Source organism: Metopolophium dirhodum, chromosome 6, assembly GCF_019925205.1.
Source record: "Metopolophium dirhodum isolate CAU chromosome 6, ASM1992520v1, whole genome shotgun sequence".
Taxonomy (NCBI): Eukaryota; Metazoa; Arthropoda; class Insecta; order Hemiptera; family Aphididae; genus Metopolophium; species Metopolophium dirhodum.
In genome coordinates this window covers 12,969,886-12,985,307 of record NC_083565.1, presented here as the reverse complement: position 1 = coordinate 12,985,307, position 15,422 = coordinate 12,969,886, and the positions used below count along the sequence as shown (strand labels likewise).

The window sequence follows — 15,422 nt, the reverse complement described above, 5'->3', positions numbered from 1 at the left end:
TTTTTTTTTTTTTTTTGTCAGGTATTACTGTTACATCCTGGTACTGTGTGATTATTATTACTGGCTAGTAAAGTAGTAACACCATTATATGGACTTAAAGTAAACAAAAGTTAATATTTTATCAACAAGTTAATTACCATATTATGCCCATCGGCGGTCACACCTACTATACGGTTTATCAACACGCCTTACTTTTGAGCCGCTAAAATAGACTTGTTGAGTATAAATCTAATCATACTGTTCAAAACTATAATACCTTTTTGATACTTCGTGTCCATTTCAAGTTTATGTCCTAGAAATGTCTCAATTAATATAATAAACACGTTGAAGCTCCATTAGCAAGAAACCCAGGTTATTTAATCGTTGTGTTACGCAAGAGCCGCCCATAGTAGTCTCTGATTGGTTATTGTGCGCAGTCTCACGGTGTCGCAGACGATGCCCGGTACGATGATGGTGGTGCCCGCGTTTCCACGCTCACAGCCATCCCATTCGATATTGCAAGTGATATCGTCTGGCACCGTCCGATGTCATCGGTTTCTATGGGCGACCTTGGTAGGCATCGTTGTGAGCGCGTCGGCGGGGGCGGTATTTCCTCAGTCTTATCGGTTTATCGCTGGCTTCCGTTGATTCATAGCCCTTCCATTGATTGGTTACGTGGCACGTGGTAGTCCTGTATATACGTGCAGCTATGCAGATTTAGCTCACCTAAACCTTAGAGTTAGAAATCATTACTGGTGTAATTGATCATCATGGCATAATATTTATTCTTTATCGCAGAATACGCGGGTCATCAAGAATAGATTCGTTTGAGCAAGTTTGTAACTGTACACTATTGCAACCGGTGTCCTTTATGACCAGTCTGACCTACGCTAGGTAGAGCCGGCGGGAGGTTAGTAGCTTATCAGTACGCCTCCCGACGTCAAGCGTGCTATGTACAGTGTTTATTCGCGACGATCGACTTGCGATAGTACCAACCGACTGTATTCCGAATCTCTGTGGCCCAAACAAATAGCATGTTCTACCTGGTCAAAAGTTTTGGAGATGTCTGTGAAACTAACATCAACTTGGGCATGGTTTTCAAGCGTCTTTAATGTGAAGTTGTTGAACACGATGCTATTGAGAGTGGACAATCCATTTGGCCGAAAGCCGTATTGTTCATCGATAAGAATTTAGTTAACAGGAGACTGAATACTACGAACAACCAGATATTTAAAAAGGTTTGCTAGATGACTTAGAACAGATATAGGCCTGCAGTTATGGATGTCATCTCGATCACCTGTTTTGTGGGCAGGAGTAATAGGTGATAATTTCCAAATGTCTGGAAAGATACTGTCATCTAAAGAGCGCCTGAATATTATCCACAGAGGGAGTGAAATTACAGATTTAATATTTGCTAAGAAATAACCTGGAATTCCATCTGCCCCAGTTTTTGTAGTGGCAGAGAGTTTATTTAAATTTGATTCTACATCGGGAATTGGGAAATGAGAATTGCTAGGTAGCGGGTTTTGCTTAGATTTGATGAAGAAATGTCGTTGTTTGATATTGTTGATGTCGATAATGAAGGGGATATAGTTATAGCGGGCCTTTTAATACTTTGGGATGTTTCAGTTTCAATTATTATTTATTTTATTATTATTATAGGCTTCACCTATTGATTCACCGAGATCAAATTCCAATTCTATTTTCATGGCTGTTTTAGGTTCTTATATTTCTGACAGTGTTTGGGTATTTAATATTAATAGACTTATTTGTCTCAGTTGGTTTAAGTTATTTTCCTTCAGGACAGTTATTAGACGTGTGACCGATTTGTTTGCATAGAAAAAAAATTAATTCATCGTCAGAGATAAATATCCAATAGTATGCAATTTCGAAATGAATAATTAAAGAACTAGGCTTTTTACTTTCTTTTTCAGGTAATACATACATTAATTGGTGTCTAATGCTCAATATGTGTGTAAATTCGTCAATGTTAAAACCGGCACATAAAAACGATAAAGGACTATTGGGCGTTATATTGTGTTCTTTGAACACTTCTATTGTTATTTCATGTGGTATGTTGGGGGTACACATTTGTTAGGGTGATGATTCTTTTATTGAGGTTGTATAACTTCCTAAGTTTAATGATTTGACCTTGAAAATCTAAATTTTCATTGTGTTGGATTAATTTATTGGCAAGGTCTTTTGATGCTAAAAAAATACACACGAGTCTTTTTCCTATTTTTGACACATATATAATGTTTTCTGGTTTAATTATTTTTCCTATTTCTATAATGTATTTTTTTAGTTGTATTTTTTCGTTTTCTATGTCGAATGATATGGCAGTTTGATCTTTTTTTGGGAACGTGTTGTGATTTAATGACTGTGAACATTTTTTAATCAATATTAGATGTACATATAAGATACTATAAGAAATATTTTGTTGATTTAAATTGTAATCTTTATTTTTGTAGTATCAGAAATAATATTCTCTGAGGTTGGTTTAGTGTGGAAGATGATATTTTTGACATATTTGCATTATTAATTTTGGTTTTGATTTGATTTATTTGATTTTTAGTAGATACATTCTCTTGATTTGGTATGGATGTTGTAACGCCAAACGTCGCGACGGCGATTTAGGTTATTTGTTTTTTTTAATTGGATATATATACCTATTATATATACATGCATAAGACATTACATAATATTACCTGTGCTGTGCGATGCCTTCGTTGTTATATACTTGCTATTGGTAGCTATAAAATGCGATAACGGATAAAACAGGGCTTAAAATACATCTGATTTCAGGGGATACACTTATTCGTCTAACTGTTACCTTTGGGCTTTGCCAGATTTTTGAAGCTAAAAAAACCTATGGTGGTTGTAACACCCAAAATCTCCCCCCCTCTTTTATATTCCACTTACCTTACACATTAATATTTGCACACATTTGTCATTCAGGGGAAACACTTTGATTTTTCAGGGGCACAAAGTGTGTCAGGATACAGTATTTTAGCCCCTTAGATAAACGGAAACACACGTGTTATTGCTAGTACGATAGCGGTACACGATCTGAGAGAAAACAATTTTATTTATAAATAGATATCATAATCAGATTTCATAGTTATAATATTAATTAGTCATAAGTGAATTTCAATTTTCAACCCAGGTTTTAAGAAACTTTTCTACAATGTTAACATCAAATAAAAAAACAATTATAACGAAAAAACTTGATATTTATTTTGGTAACGTTGATAATTTATATTTTATTATTTTTCTATAATTGTATTACATTACATAACAATAAGTAATCAAACTGTCCTTATGGTTGGCATTTAATTAATTAAGAAATATATTTTATTTTATTGATCAATTTTCTTTAAAATAAATAAATGAATTCGTTGAAATTAATATGCTTTGTAACAATCTGTAGGCTTAATAAATAATTTATCTCTAATAACTTTTTTTGTGCACTGTATAAATTACAGTGAATATATTTATAGATTATACATTTAATATAAAACAACAAAACAATAACACAACAAATTAGCATATTTATACAAATCACGTTCTTAATAGCCTAATGCTATTATTAGGTATACACCTATAAATAATTTAAACTGAACAATAATTATAAATATTTAAATTTTAAAATATTACTAATATTGTAAACTTAATCGAAATACAAAATGTACTTCACATTAAAACAGTAATGATATTTTATTTCATAATATATTATATCCGTAACAATAAAGACATTTTTGTGTAGAACTATCTATGAATTTTCAAGTTGCACATTATAATTAACAATTTTACTACATATGTAAATTGTATGTATATTATAATATAATATTAGGTATGTAAATGTATAATATGTTTTTTTTATTAATTATTTTTAGTGTAAAAAAAACAATATTTATTTCATATTTAATATTGCTATACTATTGTATTATCATATACTCGTATAAAAATTGGTATTATTTAAAAGCACCAGCAGATAGCAATATTTGTTTATAAACAATAAACTGAAATTTGCCTTAAGCTAAGTGACTAAGTTAATAATGAAAAAAAAAATGGACGTTTACTTTTGTCAACACGAATTTAGCTAAGTATTGGTTATTATATTATTTAGTATAATGTTTCAAAAAAGTGTATTCCATACAATATATACTAGATCATATCAATTTGTATCATAAACAAATATTATTAACTTAACAATATTATCATATTTTTTTTGTTGCAATGATCTTTTTTTGATATTTTTATAAATTGAAATATTTTATTTATTAATAACTTGTACTTATCATTTATACATTAATAATCTTATAGTTATTAATTAAATTAACATTTTGACAGCTAAAAGGTTAAAAACTATTATTATAATTATTATGATATATTATCATGAAATATAATTTATCCCAATTTTGATAAAACGGAGCTTTAATGTTTATTGAAAACTTTATTGATATAATTATTTTTATTGGAATATATAATATATTTTAGTATGTTAAATGTTTTGAACACACAACAAACAACGACCTCTTTTTAGTTCGAAAGCATTAAAAACAACAAATCTACTACCTTAAGTAGGCATTCAATTAAATATATAATATATATATATATATATATTAATAATACCAATGTAGGTAGGTACTTGTATTGTTTTTCATTTACATCTAACTATAAAACATGTTTATAGTTTTTATTAATTTATATTTTAATTTAAATAATTTAAATAACATGGGTAGTATAAAATAAATATACTTTGACATGTATTTATATAATAATGTTTTATTATTATAAATAACTAATTTTTTTCATGTCGTTGTATTTATCTAATGAAATAACTAGTTTGAAAGATTATATTTTAAACTTGTATAGATAATAGTAGGTTTAATGTGTATTATGTGAGTTATATTTACACAGTATTCAATAGAGAAATAGAACAATAAGTTTAAAGCAATATACAATATTACACGATTTCATTATAGGTAATCAATAAATAACATTATATAAATGATGTTGAGCGATCCAATATATTATTGTGATGAGTTTGCGGTTGAATTATAATGAAGTATGTACTTAACTTATTAAATGTATGTATGTTATGTGTAAAGGGTATAGTTTCTAATACACGTAAAAGATGAATTTTTCATTTCAATAAATAAACATAAGAGCAGGAACGAATGTCAATTGAATGTTGAGAATAACATTAAAAGTTGAATGACTATTACATTATATTGTATTATATTATTGTCTTTTAAAAACGGTTAAAAAATATTATTATTTCTATTTATTTTCTTTGATATTGAGCTTTTTTTCCATGTAAAGTTTCAGTATCTATTTCTCTCCGTACGCTTTTGACAGCGACGCAAAATAATAATAATATTATTAATACTTACATTATATACTTAAATATAACTTATTTTTATTTCACAATATTGATTCTAAATCTATTAATGAAATCAGATATTTTGTGGATGAAATTACACGTCGAACAAAATCACAGAACTGTCTCCATTTCGGCGATTTCTGTCCTGAAAATATGGTTTATAGTTGACAGTAAAAGTGAAATAATAATTGTAATCAAATTAAATTAACCAATACAACTTTATCTACACTCACACGTATATATACAGTGAAGCCTCCTTTAACGGACACCTAGGATATCGTAAATTGTTTAAAAAATAATCTACAAACTTTCTATAAATTTAAGCATCTGAATAGCGGACACACCCGAATAGTGGGCAAAATTTCTTCGATTTGAAGTGTTCGGTATTTAGAGATTTCACTGTATATATAAATAAATAATAGAAGAATTTATTTTATTAAAATCTTAAATATACATGCTAGTTATAACCACGGTTATTGTACCCACCACAAATAAAAAAATAGTAATACTAATAATAACTAGAATAGGTATAAGTAATAATAATATAGTAAAAAAAAGTTTGTTGCTGACCTATTTTGAAGTTTAACATTATTTTATAGAGCGTATAGTAATTAACATTCTAAAGAGACTTTTTCCAACTCTCTAAACAATTATCGGTCCATTGTTTGATAAAAAAAAAAAAAAATTTAAAAACTAATTACGTTTATATAAGCCCAATAGTACGACGTGTACGGCGTGTACCTATTATGTTTGTATTAGTAATTACAAATTATAACTATTGATTATAAGTGATAAAAATATTTTTTAGATAAATTGTGTATTAAATTCTTATTTATGATTTATAAAGAATAAAAATGAAAACATATATTTTTTCAATTAAGTTGCACGTTAAAATGTCTTGATTTTTTTTTTTTTTTTTTTTTTTTTTATTGGGTAACCCGCGGCAACATAGGCCATTGGGTGTGGGGAGGGCACTGTAGGTTTTATATTGGGTAGGTTTGGTAGGTTTTTATATTGGGTAGGTTGGTACACGTGTGTGTTGTGTTTGGCAGAATTTCTAATGGGGCACCCGTAGGTTTCTGCCGTGCCCCGGGGTGGGGGGATGGCGGCACTTGTTCTCCGGACACCGTGACTTGCACGGAGAATGTCTTGATTTTATTTACTATTTTAACATAAGTTATTATTTTTCTTTAAACAAAAATTACGTATAAGTTGCGTTACAATGTCCAATTGATTTTTGATTAATTATTGTACAATCGACAAATATAAGGTACCGACTAACCGTTGTAATGGTATGATTTATTACGTAGGCAAATATAAAATATTTTACCTGACTGGTTCATGATCATATCTATTTGTGTATTCTGTTGAAATAATACTGGGTCTCACTAAGTCACGTTGTCTTAGTGGCGATGCTGGTGAAAATTGATATCTTAAAAAAAAAAACGTGATTATAGATAACATTGAATGGTGAAAAATACACATACGTAGTGGTAGCTAATTGTTTAATGTTAGATTTGTCTTTACATAATTAACGCACATGCTTCTAACTATTTACATTTAAATAATATTATTATTTATCTATTTAGCGCGTCAAGCAGTATAATATTATAGTGTTATCAACTAGGCTCATTAAAATATATTTCTTTTTTGATATATTGGGCCACCTAACTACCCGGTTCTAGAAATCTATAAGCTTCCATTAAAAGCTTCGGTTTCAATAATTATCTTGCCCCATTGCCTATACTAAAATTTAGCGCTGCAAAGCGATATCGATGATCGTCTACCTATCCTATATTTTTTTTTGTTGTTTTTTTATCTCTTACTGTTTTTTATCCGGGTATTTATCGTGGTTTTCAGCGATACACTGAAATAGCCTAGCGGAAGGTGACATCGCTTTCTTCCTCCTGACGACACAAGTTTAATTTTGTTCAAAATGTCCTGATGACACTAAAAATATTATTTTTACCTTTTTTCAGACTTGAGTTTCCTTAACTCTAGCTCCTTTTCCAACTGTTTCATTTTAGAATAAGTGCTCATCAGCTGATTTCTGAGCAACTGGTATTGTGAGTCACATACAGCATCCTTGCAACGACGGAACTTAAGAAAGTCTTGAGCTTCAAATACAGCACCACGAAACGTTAACGATTTTCCCATGCTCTGAAATAAAATGCATAAAAATATTAGTTACTGCTTCAGATTCCTGAGTTTATATATTATATTTCGATAATATCCAATATTACCAAACTTATTAGAGCACAACATCCACCTTGATCAGTTTTTGCTAACTTTTTTCTGAAGAAATTGAAATATAAACATTCCAATAGTAATATTAGAGCTGCCAACAATGTACCACCCATCAACAATAAAAATGCTGACAAGAACTGTTCTAAGGCTAGAGGGTCACTAGTAGCATTTTGATCATGATCATCTGGTTTACATGTACCGGTCATCCAAAATCTTTGTAATCTTTCAAGATCACCTGAAAACACATATATTTTAATGTTTTTTAATTTCATTATTTTTACTGACTTTGCTTACCATTTTCACGGAAATCTAATAGTCGCTTATTAAACATTTGAACATATTTTGAGTTTCTTTGGAATGCTATGGCGTAACCAGTTTTTGCATACCATGAACCAACGGTCAATAAACGGCAATCATCATCTTGTGTTACCAAATAGTCAAGTACTGTGCCATCATAAATAAAAGCATCAAGTTCTCTAAGATAATAAAAAAAAATTAAGCTTCACGTTACCGTGGTTTTGAAATTATTCTAATGTATAAATGAATTAATTTTTTTCGTAGTCTTGAGTGTTCACATTTAAATAAAAATTTCATAATCAACATTTTATTTTCCGTCTATTTTTCATTAGTTTCATACTAAATATTGTGTGTTGTTAGGTACTATGAAAAATTGAAATTGAGTTAAAATTCCTTACGCAGTTAATAATGAGCTAAGTCCTTCTTGTACTGTAGATCTATTAAAACTTTTCATGTAACTAAACATCTCTGGAAAATATTTGTGAATAGTTGAATCAATATGAGAATGTGGAACTGTACCAAATTTAAACATAGGCTTGTGGCTATGCGGTTTACTGAGCTGAAAATAAGTAATTACATTCCAATAATTAGTTACCGTTATTTACGTTATATACACATGAACCAAATACCCTAATTACTTACCCTATAATCATCGATTCCCATAAAATCATAATATTCTTCCCGAGTTATCATGAACGCAGCTAAATTAGCAGTATATATAGCCAAAAACACCACAGCAAACATAGCCCATATATTTGTCATAAACCTAAATTAATGTGTAAATAATAAAATATATTTTATTTGTCATGTATAAAGTTAGCTAAAGTATAAATAATAAATGTTATTATATTTGTCATTAATCATTATTATAAGCAATTACGATATGTCATTAAAGGGCTAGTTTATATTTAGTTTTTATTATATATTTGGTTTATTAATGGATAATAATTATTCTGGTAGTCATACCTGGACGTGATACCCTTTGGTATATCCACTTGTACTGCCGCTTGAAATAGAACTGCCCATATAAGCCAGTATGTTCTGAATAGAGAAAATCTGTGATTTGGAGCTTGTGAAACGGACTGAAATCAAATTTAAAAAAGTTGAGATAAAAATTCAAATAAACGTACTTCATAAAACCATACTTTCATATCAAATCCAGATGGACTCATCCACTCAAAAGCAAATATTGAAAATGTGGCAGCTTGTATTGCTACCACTCCTACCAACATCCACGACGCAGTGTCAAACGGTTCTAGTTTAAAATGTAATGAGTTGAATTTGCAGGTAAAATATTCACAACATTTCGATTTTAAATAAATTATACTGTACCCAAAAATGCTGTAGGTGAAATGATACCAGTTCGCTTGGTGACAGCTATAGATATGCCCGTCTCCATAAACGGAAGACTGAAATCGACTACTGATTCTCGATCTGAATTTATCATTAATGACGTCATGACCATGTCAGTTTTTCTATTCACTAGTTCTGATATTAAACCATTCCATTTTCCATTCTGAAATATCAAAAAACAATAAGATACATGATTAACGAACATTAACTAATTAAAATGGTGCTTACTTCGAGTGTTCCCCATTTACCGTCTTCCACTCTAACAAGTTCGTATGTAAATCCCAAATCTTCAGCAAATTTTTCTAACAAATCGATACAAAATCCTGAACAGCACTGGTAATAACTACTGTTACGTTTGGCTTCAATGACGTCCAACCTATAATTCAATATTAATATTACTACCTTCTATAATACTCGTATTCATGGCGCATTATGAATGTGATATGTTTGTATTAAATTATATACCCCTGCGTATCCTTTCCTCGAGCGATCCGGCATAAAACACCCCTGTTCATGCTACATTTTCCAGTTATTGGATCTGGTGGTGCAAGTGTAATGTAAGGAGCTTCTTCTAAAAATGTAATTCTTAAATTAAACTTTTCTGGCACTCCTTGAGGTGGAGTGTGACTATCTCCTGGCCACACGATATCTTTGATATAAAGGCCTTCACGTTCCCAAGATTTCCAAACTCCAATCTACAAAATGTATCATTGTATTTATTGCATAAAGAAACCTTAATCACCATATTTTACATCTTGACAGCTGACTTGCTCAAAATTTGGCAAATAAAATAAAAAAAGTGAGCAATATAATATGACTTTATATAAGTTTATAATTTATAGTTTAATGCATTCCTATTATGCAATCAAATGCAATCAAAAACTCATTAACCATTTGTTGAATGTATTAAATTATATTTTTAGCAACTTAAACAATGACGATTTAAAATATAAATTATTTATCTACATTTTAATTTGTAACTTGAGCTTATTTATAATGGTTCACTGTTAAATTTTCCTATTACGTTGTTATTACGTTTCGTTTCTTAAACATAAATAGTCGAATAAAGATTGTATTTCAAATATTTGTCATTTTTGTATTATTTTCCTTAAAAATAATTTTGTTGGAATTAAATCCATAATCCGTACTGAGTTTACGATTTTAGAGTTGTAAATAGGTTACTGTCTTGAAAAAATAATTTTAAGATTTCGTTAATATAATATTAATACAATTCATATTATAAAACATTTTATATGATAAATATATAATATTTATTTTATTTTATTATATAAGTTTTTAATGCATTGTAGTTTTAAGTTGATTTTAGCTTAGCGCACTATTCGTGTATTATTTTTACTTAGGTACTGGTGTTATTACCAATATTATAATGATAGAATATTATAGTAAAATAATTTTTAAATTGTATAATACTGTACACAAATAATTCATTGAACATAAATATACCTTATATCGTAGTTTTTCAATGTTTATATTTTATAATCATTATATTTTAATTAGCAACTAAAATATTCTTTATGATATTATAATGTAATAATCAAACATTAATTTGTTTGGCGTGCTAATATTAAGACTAGTATACATTTGTATTTATTTACCTCTTCCCAAACAAGTGAATTTCCTACTCCAGGTCTTAAATTCATGATTTTCAATTCTGCGGATTTTAGAACACCATCAGCAGTGAACTCGACTTTCGGTTTGGCTGGTTCTGTATGTTCGACACTAACATTTCTTAAATACCTAAACAACATTACGATTTGAAATCAGTTAGGTACTTTATTTATTCTTAAACACATTTTTTGGTAGACATATTATACTAGCAAATTGTTGTCATGAATAGTATACGAATATAATGTGCATGTGTTTACCAAATACCAATTACGGAGCTAAATTTATAGGTATTTTGAATTTTATAACCAGAGTATTACGTCTTTAAACCGCAGCTGTAAATTAATCTTATTTCCATAAAATATTATGTAGGTAGTTTATGTAATAGGTACACAGGAATTTAAATTTGAATTGCTATCATTAATATTTACGACACTGTAGAAAATTGTAAAAAGGGAATTGGTAAGAGTACATAATATGGTGACAAGATGGGTTTAATTTATTGTCCTGATGAGGGAATATACTGAATATGGATTAGTCGCTAAACGCTTGCTCTACCTTAAACCTTATAATAAGTGTAAATTAGAGTTTTTATAATTTAAAAATCGTTAGGTAATATAGGTAATATAATTATTGAAATAAAAAAATATTTAAACATAAAAGTTCAAACCATACCGAATTCAATAATTCTACTATGTACTTAATTAATTAATAAATATGTACTTGTAAAATTTTTCACCGGTGACCCAACGTGATTCACCTTCACCCTCACAAGATAATTGTGTTGTAAGAGTTTCGTTTATATTTTCGGGGTCGTTGACAAAATCTTCTACACCATGTGCAAATACTCTTATGGCTGTAGTGATTTCTTTTACCAAACTATCACTGCTGGTATCAAAGTGCACTCCTAAAATTTAAAATAAAATATTTATATTATATTACGATATATTTTGTTTTAAATTAACACATCAGTTAATGTTCTTGTATTTGTTCATAATTACAAAATGCTGAAATTTATAATAACAAAACAATACAACAACAATATAATATATACAATATACTTAGTAATATACGCGTATATGAAATATATACTTTTAACGCTTATATATAAGCATTACGTAGTATTTTTTTGATGAAAATCAATTAAAAAAATTAAAAATTTGATGATGTATACCTACGATAACTTTTTGTCATATAACAATGCAAATATTTAATGATATCATTTGCTAATTTGTATTGTTTCGTTTATTTTAAGATTAGGAGAGACATATTATTATATTCATGTTTATTAAAAAATGTATGAATTAATAATAGAATGGTGTATAATTAAGATAAATTGACGTAAATATTCTACAAAGTTATTATCGTACTTCTCAGGTCACACTAACATTCATACCGCAATGGAAATACTAAGATGTATGTTTCAGAATTGATCATGGTTTAAAAATAATATAGATATATTATTTTATTACAAATTAATTATTTTACAGTTTTACTCCGTTTACAAGCATACCTATACTTATTGGATGAGCTTGCAAACCTGTTATAAATATTCTGTTTTTAAACTTTTATTTTGTTTGTCAAAATTGTTTACTAAATATATATATATTATTATTATTAAGATCTAAGCCAATAACGCAGCATAGTAGTTATGTTAAGAGTATTTAAGATTTGATACAAATATGCTCGCCAAAAACAAAAATGGTTAAATAAATGAAAATTATACGATCGAATAGTTTTAGTAGGTAAAGGTAGTTAAAAATTAAAATTAATTAACGCTACGTTATGAACATTATTTAAATTTAAAAATAACAATCAACTATATGTAAATACGTAATACCATATTATATACTATTATAATTTATTATATGAAAAAAATAGTTATAGATAAATAGTTTCTAAGTTTAAATAATTTTTACTAAATTTTAAAAACGATTAAAAGAAAATTTCTAATAACACCATAATATACTATTATACTGCATGTTAAAATAGTATTATTGAAGTAGATATATTTAAGTCACTTTATTAAAATATACCTACTGAAAAATTAAAGTCATCGTGCTATATAGGTACACATGGAAATATGACAAAATGTTTGATAGTCACATTAAGCGTGGATTTCATCAATCACAATATTCTGTAAGCCAAATTAAATACCTTGTAAAAATAGTTCAATATTATCCCCTTACCGAGGATCCCTCTTTTATAAATCAAGTGAGAAATCAAATAGAAGCCTTGAAGTGAATATACGAAGTTGTTTTTTGAAACAGACTTATTGTAATAGCACAATGACAACCTCGAGTCTAATCATACGCTTTACGGTACTGTAATTTTGGGATTCTGTTAAACCTTCAAATACAAACTATTTAAGCTTTTCTATTCATCTACCTACAAAGCATTACTAAAGCTTCATCTCTATGAATTTCTCCGATGATACACTATATTATAATTTGTATTTATAATCTAAGTATTAAAACAAGAAATGAAGCTGCCTCTGAATGATTCAAACATTCCAAACTAAACTCAAACAAAAACAATTCCATATAATATATTCTAGAACTGTCACAGACTCCCAGATAGCCCAAGATATCAGAAATAAATAAACAGGAAATTATATGTTAAGTTCTCCTTGAATCAAATTTCAAATAGATATGAGATATGATACATCCGTTCAGCTTGTTCAATTTTTTTTTAATATAGGTATAGGTACAACTTTTTTCTTTAAATCTATAATTTAAATTGAAGTGATAATTTTTTTTTAAGATACACAAATTATTTGTTCTATACACTTTTTATTTAAGAAATTTAAAATAGATTTCAGTTTTGAAATTGTATATAATTTTTTTTTTCTGTTAAAAACTAACAATTGATATTTGCTATTGTTATATATTTGTTTAATATTAAACGGCATTGAACATAATATTATACTTTTATAATAATATTCAATTTCATATTTTCATTTGTTTTTTCATGATTATTTTTCCTAGATATTTTTAGTGTGTATTTTGGGTTTGGTTTGTTGACTCGGTTATTTCCTATTATATATCCGTTTAAAATACTTTTAGGATGTCTAGTGGATAATTGAAATTGAATTTGTTATTGTCTTCTGTACTAGTTGACTTGATTCGAATCAAATCTACCCGTACGATTTCTACACATTAAACGGTAATTTTTATAAATTTGAAAAATTGTAACTAATTATTCATTACACCATTACAGTTCTCTAATTAGTTTAAAAGTTATAATTAAAAAAATATTTTTCATCATTATTAATTTTATATTTATTGTCATATTTTTAAAAGGCCACATAAAATATACTGAAACAATTTATATTGGATATTAAAACATTATATGAAGAATAACTAAATATGTAACGTGAAACTCAAACTAATTAATTGTTATTATTTGTAGAAAATGTATTCATATTTTTAATAAATTTATTTCAATTAAAATTCACAAAAAAATTATTTTATTACAATAGCTAAATCACTGTTCATAATAAATCGTCAAAACAATAATTAATTTGAAAATATGCATTTTTTTCATAAAAAAATTCTAAATAAAACCTATTAATTTATATTTATTCCATACCTATACATAATATGATATAACTTAATCTAGTTATATATTGTTTTAGAACTTAATATAGCAGTGTGACACCCGCGTTTTATATCACGTATATACCCTTGTAGTTATACTGTGTGCAGTTGTAGTAGTTTAAATTTTTTCATTTCTCTATTTGGACATGATCATATTATGAGGCATTTGAATAATAGCATTATTTATCGGTTACATTTAACAATGTTGTAGTCTTAGATTATATTATGATAGTGTGTAACGTTAAGTGTTAGCTTTTTTTAACACGACCTTTAGTAGTGTTATAAATCATTAATATGCTATTTTGATAAAGTATATGAATTATCATTATAACAATATTTATAATTAACTTTAGCGTAATATAACCCTGACATATCATTATAGTTTACGCTATGGGTTATGGTTAATCAAGCAAGTCCTTTTTTGATGAAAGTGGAGCTGCACAAATTAATCCTACCCAAACAAACGAACCTTAACAAACTGATAGAGTTTAATTAATTTTTTATGTCATGACGTGATATTTAATCCTAACCTCAAGCCATAAACTGAATAACATTCAAATTATGTATTACATATAAAATATGATAAGCATAAACTCCGAGTTTATAATTGTATTAAAGCTTAATTTGATTGTAATGTAAAATTCAAACATTGAATTCGATTTATAATTGTTTTTTAATCAGTTAAAATTTACTAAAAACGGTTACAATTTACAAGATTTTAATTTTTGATAAAGAGCTGATAATAATTAAAATCTAGATTTGTTTTTTCATTGAGATATAATAATAATATATTTTATTCAATAATAGTTTTATTACGTATGTGACAGGTGACCATTTTTTCTTATGAAAAAATCTGATTTTAGTAACATAAAATTTATATTATATTATAAATAATTTGAATACAATATTATTAAAATAATTATTGCATGAGA

At 27.7% G+C, this 15,422-nt stretch overlaps 1 protein-coding gene across 2 annotated transcripts in view; it reads right to left on the bottom strand.

Annotated features, from left to right (window-relative positions):
- Nucleotides 1-3,297: 3,297 nt before the first annotated feature.
- Nucleotides 3,298-15,422, bottom strand: part of LOC132946593 (glutamate receptor ionotropic, NMDA 2B) — a 209,841-nt gene continuing 197,716 nt past the window's right edge. For both annotated transcript variants that reach the window (XM_061016641.1, XM_061016642.1), the window contains 15 exons: nt 11,615-11,798; nt 10,882-11,023; nt 9,731-9,960; nt 9,494-9,641; nt 9,245-9,428; nt 9,058-9,167; nt 8,879-8,994; nt 8,555-8,678; nt 8,311-8,471; nt 7,910-8,091; nt 7,612-7,850; nt 7,338-7,528; nt 7,195-7,275; nt 6,699-6,800; nt 3,298-5,508 (listed from right to left, as the gene is read on the bottom strand). In XM_061016641.1, the coding sequence (XP_060872624.1) occupies nt 5,463-5,508; nt 6,699-6,800; nt 7,195-7,275; nt 7,338-7,528; nt 7,612-7,850; nt 7,910-8,091; nt 8,311-8,471; nt 8,555-8,678; nt 8,879-8,994; nt 9,058-9,167; nt 9,245-9,428; nt 9,494-9,641; nt 9,731-9,960; nt 10,882-11,023; nt 11,615-11,798 (2,240 nt within the window). In that variant the 3' untranslated portion in view covers nt 3,298-5,462. The remainder of the gene's footprint in view (nt 5,509-6,698; nt 6,801-7,194; nt 7,276-7,337; nt 7,529-7,611; nt 7,851-7,909; nt 8,092-8,310; nt 8,472-8,554; nt 8,679-8,878; nt 8,995-9,057; nt 9,168-9,244; nt 9,429-9,493; nt 9,642-9,730; nt 9,961-10,881; nt 11,024-11,614; nt 11,799-15,422) is intronic.